At 35.7% G+C, this 6,000-nt stretch overlaps 1 protein-coding gene across 9 annotated transcripts in view; it reads left to right on the forward strand.

Annotated features, from left to right (window-relative positions):
• The window catches only part of PAM (peptidylglycine alpha-amidating monooxygenase), an 80,800-nt gene extending 75,198 nt beyond the window's left edge, over window positions 1-5,602 (forward strand). For 4 of the 9 annotated variants that reach the window (XM_086479863.1, XM_009951690.2, XM_086479865.1 and 1 more), the window contains 4 exons: window positions 754-807; window positions 3,125-3,328; window positions 4,838-4,894; window positions 5,421-5,602. In XM_086479863.1, coding sequence (XP_086335989.1) covers window positions 754-807; window positions 3,125-3,328; window positions 4,838-4,894; window positions 5,421-5,602 — 497 coding nt within the window. The remainder of the gene's footprint in view (window positions 1-753; window positions 808-3,124; window positions 3,329-4,837; window positions 4,895-5,420) is intronic. The other 5 variants (XM_086479864.1, XM_086479867.1, XM_009951762.2 and 2 more) reach the window with 3 other exon arrangements.
• The last annotated feature ends 398 nt before the right edge of the window (window positions 5,603-6,000 follow it).

A 6,000-nucleotide genomic window follows, 5' to 3' on the forward strand; every position in this document is an offset into this window, starting at 1 on the left:
TAGATACTTTACAGGAATAAAAATATAATCCATGTTACATTATATTGGATAAAAAATATGTATGAGAGAGATAAAGCCTCAGGCTTCAGGGTGTTAGTCAACCAGTAAGAGTCTGCTGTTATAAATTAACTTCTGGCTAAGCTAGTTATTCTATATTTCTTTATAATTTGTGGATTTTCCTTTGGGGCATCTGGTATCTGTTCTTAGTAACAGGAAACTGGACAAGATAAATTGTAATTCTGACTGGATATGGCTTTTTCTGCATATAGTAACCTGAACAAGAACACTTCTAGGCTTTTATTCAAAGAGACATGAGAACAAAAAAATAATGGAATTGTTCATCACTTACAGGTTAGCTAACGAAAGTCTTTGTATATCATTTTCTTTTTAGCTTTTGCTGCAGTATAACACTGCAGTAGCTAAGGAGTCCTGATTCAGTCAGCCTTTAATACATCATGATTTTGATTATAAGGAACAGTTTTATTTTTGTGGGAACCTTTACACGTGCCCATAAAATCTCTCTGTGCCATGAGTTAATTATTACAAACACCTGTCATGAATTAAGCTCTTTGTTTTTTTCATGGCCTTGTGAATTATTGAATGGTTTACATTGACTCGCCTTGGTGAGGCTCAGATGCTGATGGGATTGTTTACTGTAGGATTATACTGTACATTCGAGAAAGCTAGCAGGAAAATGTCACTGAGAGTCTTTCTGAAATGTCAGTTGTCCTGAAGAATCATTTTGTTTTACAGAAATGGAACATCGCTCAGTTAAAAAGGCTGGTATTGAGGTACAGGAGATAAAAGGTTAGTCTAATTTGTAATGGAAATGAAGGAACCGGTGTTTTCACAGAGACTAGGACTGCTTCTGCCAAGTTAGAGGGAAAAAATGCTAATTTGACTGGTTTATTTTTCACCATCATTTCATACAGATACAATGAGCTGGCATAGGAAGCACTAGAAAGCAGCTTGTAACAGGGTTATCTAGTAGATACTATTTTACAGCCAATCTAAACGTTTAATTTTCAGTGATGACAAATGCTTCACAGACACTAAGATAAAAATTTAACTAGTAGATTAATTCCATACCACCATCTGGTATGGTCCAGATCAGTATCTGTGTCAGCTCCCTGAGATGCAGAAATAGCTCTGAAATATAACTGTGATAGTTACTTCCCAGCACCCTTCCCCCTGCTCCACAGCCTTCAACCACCAAGAAAAGTGATTTGAAATGGCAATTGGTTTATCTTTCTGCATTGTCTTTCAGTACACAGCCTTGCCAGTCACATCGTATCACAAAAATATTATTTTTTCTATTTAGATTTATTTACCTAGATTTGCTGTTGTTTTTTTTTTCCAATTTATCTGCATGAAAATAATTATTAAAAAAAAGATAAAAATAAAAACATGTAGAAACTTAATATGAGGTGATAAAGAAATAACATGTAGAGGAGATTGAAAGGGGTAAAGTAGCAATTCAGGGAGATGAAAAGTAATTTTAACCACTTGTGTTCTGTTACATAGGTCTTTTATGTTGAAAAGTTCATTTCCCTTTCAGAAATACAGTACCACGCCATGGAGAGGCCTTTATAAAATGTTCAGACCTTCTTAACTGGTTTTCTTTGGTTGAATTCAGAACTTGTTAAGTTTGCTTTAACCGTGTATATGCAGACAGAGGAAAATACCAAAAGATCCCAACTGCTAATTGCAAGCATATAGAATAAAGGAGAATAAAGTAGGCTGACATTGTAAAACAATTAAATCCTTATTGCCAAAACTGTCATTCTTCTATTTTACCTCTGTTGGTACATCAGCACTTCTGAAGTACACAAAAGAGAAGTGTTGACATTACACCATCCATAGTACAACAAATCTAGGGATATATTAATGCATTTTGGTTTTCTTTAGAAAGATAGCATGCTAGATGACACTTCTAATGTTACAGAGAAAAATGCATTAGTATCACCAGAGTAAGAAACAGTTTTTAAGTAACAATTTCTTAAAACTGCTTAGGCTATGTAGACTGAAATTAATATCTTTCAACTCCACTTGAAGAACACAGATGACCAAAGGACTGTGTGTCATCCTCTGCTTAATAAATGGACAGGAGTGGCCTGCACTTTCACAGCCTCCTGGTGACAGAGTGTTACTACTGCTTGCACTGCTGTGAAATGGGGAAAAATACATCGAGAACTGTAGTTTTGCCCAGAGGTTGGCAAGATGGTGGAAGAAAAGTGCTCTTGGCTATAACTACTACTTGAACAGACAGATGTTATCATTGTATCACTGTTATCATTGTATTAGTGTTAAGTGTAAACAGAAGCACTTCCTATTCTTTCAAAATAGAACATGATTTTAAGTTAGATACAGAATCAAAACAGTTGATTCAGAGTGTTTTTCTGATGCAGCTACTTCTTAAAACACACAGTTAAGTCAGACTTTAAAATACATAGCTAGAGAGTTTTATTCACTAAAGTTAACACAAAGCATGTGATCCTTTATACACACACAAAACAGCACAGAGGATTTTACCGAAATGTTTTTTCGTCTTGTTGGTGGAGAGGTAACAAATTAGTCAGGAATGATTGGATGCAGTTTTCAAAACCTGTACAGATTTACAGAGCCAAAGTTCTTTCACAGGATGTAACAGTTCTGAAAATTTAACCCTTTGTCATAAGTTTGTTAAAAAGAACTAAATACTTTCCTTTTTTGTTTATGATAATACAGCATATACTGAATTTCTAGATTTCTTGTGAAAGTGCTGTTATCAAAAGGAGCTATTTAATTCATCATCACACACCTATTTGCAAAAGTAGATCTTTTGGGGATTTTCTTATATTTTAAATGATAGATATTTTTAAAGACAACTCTCCCTGACAACTTTCCTTTCCCCGTTCAAGAAAAGGGGAGAGTATGTTTGCTAGTGAGTGACACCATTCAGACTCCTGTCTGCCTTATGTTTGGGATAACATCAGCAAGAACTAAAATGTCTCCTTAAGTGTTTGTCTTTTTTTATCTTGTTACTCAACACTTCAGCTATTCTAGCTTGTTCTTTTCTTTAACACCTTGTTCTATGTTGCTTGATGCATATGGATTACATACTGAAATTTTCTTCTTTTTAAAGAATCAGAAACAATTATAGAAGCCAGATTGAAAAACAACCCAGAATCAACAGACCCTCTAAAGAAGCAGAAAACCCAACATTTGGTCCAACAGGCCAGCACTGGAGTTTCTTTTGTTCTTATTACAACTCTTCTAATTATCCCTGTTGTTGTCCTGGTGGCAATTTTAGTATTTATTCGGTGGAGGAAGACAACTGTCTATGGAGGTAACCACACGCATCTCTTCAGAACAGGCTTTTATTATTCCAGTTCAAAACATTGCTGAACACTGAAGGATGAGGATAAGAAGAGAGGCTTACTGTCCCCTTCAGAACAGTTACTGTGACATGGCATGCAAACTAAGAATAGTTTGACACAGCAACTGCATCCCCTTATGCCTTTAATATGACATGTCAAGCCACCACCTTTTCAGAACATGTATGTGAAACTCTTAATTGGTGTCAGGCCAAAAATTGGTATGTCAGAAACGACTAGAATATATTCATATTACTGTCTAGAATACATACATTTTAATACTCTGAGCATAGTTTGATTATCAGTTTGGGATCTTTAAATTGTGGAGAACAAAAGACTCTATGGGAATTATAAAGGGTATATGGGTATACATTATTGTTAACTACTATCTTGTGCATTTTGTGAGTCAGACATGTTTCCATAATGCACCATTACTGTGAGAGCTTTAATTGGTACTTACAATGCTATGTAATTTTTTCTTAATTTGTATTATATAATAATATTGATTTTGAGAAACCCATAGACTGCAATAGAAGTTTGATCATTACACTTGTTATTGTGTATCGCATAAATAGTTTTGTCAAGATATTCTCATCAAGAGAAGAAAATGTACATGGAATAGACAAATAACAGTTTGCCACTGGCTAGGACATACTAGGCCAGAGGAGGTAGCTCAGCAATAATATTGCTGTGCAACTGAACTGGATGAATTTTAAGATTTCAGTGTGCAGCTTCCTGACTCTTTGTGTTCAAACATGTTTAGCACATCACATGTGCTAACATTCTAGACTGCTGCAGTACTGCCGTTAATGCATATGATCTATAATAGCGTCTTTGCATTCAATTTTAATTCAAGCAGTGCTTGAATTCATTGTGTCAAAGAGCATGACACAGTTACGTTAGTAAAAGTAAACTTGCACAGATTTGTGGAAACTGAGTAGTATATAGGAAAAGACAGTTTGTCATGTCATTTAATTTTTCTTCAGATGAAAGATGGAAAGAATTACCAGGGAGGAGGATATAGTTTGTGAGGGGGAAGAGAAAGTCCCTCTAAAATCCCTGAAGAATTTCACAGATCACTGTCTTCCAGAAAGCCAGTCCTCTCTGAAGGGAAACTGTATCAATTCAGGTGTCAAGCTGTATTTTGCAGTGTGCTGAAATGTAGTTATGCAAATTATAAATGACAATGTCCTTCCTGTAAACTCTTCACAGTAACATAAGTGAACAACTGAGGGAATGAAATTCTCTCTTACATGCAAATCTTCTTAATGGCTGAATTGGCATAAACTGATCATCAGTGGTATGATAATTTTGTTAGGAATTTCACCTTAATCAAGAAGCTGAAAAGTGTCAGTTTTGCTTCTTAGACCTGCTGATCAATTTGTTGAATGTGTGTGCTTTATATCAGAAAATACGGATAATTATTTAATTGTAGAGTATGATTTTTTTAGCTTATTTTTGAAATCTAACTTATTTTTCAGCTGATGAGGAACACAAACCTGATTTAAGTTCAGGCAGAATTTTGAGCAGACTTAGAGGTAAGTCTATGTCATTGAAGAACTTTTAAGAACGCAGTAACTCGAGGTTTTTTTCTGTATTCACTTGTCATTGAATAACAGATTTGATGAAGCTTTACCAGAGGAAGGACTGGGGGCAAACCTCAGGTGTTTTGTGGAAATGTCTTTTACAACACCTTTCATCCATCATTATCTGCCCATAAGAGGATGTGTGGGAGAGCAGTAGCTGTTATTATAATGATTTACCTGTGCATCTGGAGAACGAAATGAAGCACTTCGAGACTAAGGGCAAACTGGTGGGAACACAAATAGCCTGCTTAAAGACTTAATGAAACACTGGATGCTGAAAAGAATAGTTTGAAACTTCTGTTTCAAAGAGTAATTTCTTTCCTTTTTCATAATATTTATACTTAGCTTTTGTGGCTCATGGTCTGGCCTTCAAAAACAGTTTCCAGAATAATCTCTGCTATACTGTTGAATGAGTAGATAGATTTCTTTCCCCCTGTACAGTAAAGCAAACCTTATGACAAGCATTTCATTTCCACAGGGAAAGGTGGTGGTGGCCTTAACCTTGGAAACTTCTTTGCAAGTCACAAAGGCTACAGCCGAAAAGGGTTTGACCGACTGAGCACTGAAGGAAGTGATCAAGAGAAAGATTATGATGATGGCACAGATTCAGAGGAAGAGTGTTCAGCACCTCCACCCCCACCAGCACCTTCATCATCCTGAAACCAGCCTTTGAGTTCTCCATTATACGATTCAACCCAGAATGTCAGATTCCTTTTCCCTTAAGCACGTTTAAGATTTTGTGTCTTTAGTTGTAAACTGTACTAGTCTGTGTGGGGCTGTACGCTGGTTCCTTTAATTTTTGTTTGATTTTAGTTCTGTTTTATAAGTGGAGGAGTGTATGGAAGTTCTGTATCAGTGCAGTTGGTTTTTTTTATGTGAACATCGTAATAAAACAATCAGTCTTCTAATTGTAGCACTGATTTAAAGCAGTAGTATTTTCTCATCTCAATTTGGGGATCTTGTAAATAGGTCTTACTATCTGCTTCGTCAAAGTATTTTTCCCTGACTATTCAGTTGTCAATTTCTGTTTTGTGCCTTTCCTCTTCAATGTCCTTAAC

Source organism: Leptosomus discolor, chromosome Z (genome assembly GCF_034619465.1).
Source record: "Leptosomus discolor isolate bLepDis1 chromosome Z, bLepDis1.hap2, whole genome shotgun sequence".
NCBI classification, from domain to species: domain Eukaryota; kingdom Metazoa; phylum Chordata; class Aves; order Leptosomiformes; family Leptosomidae; genus Leptosomus; species Leptosomus discolor.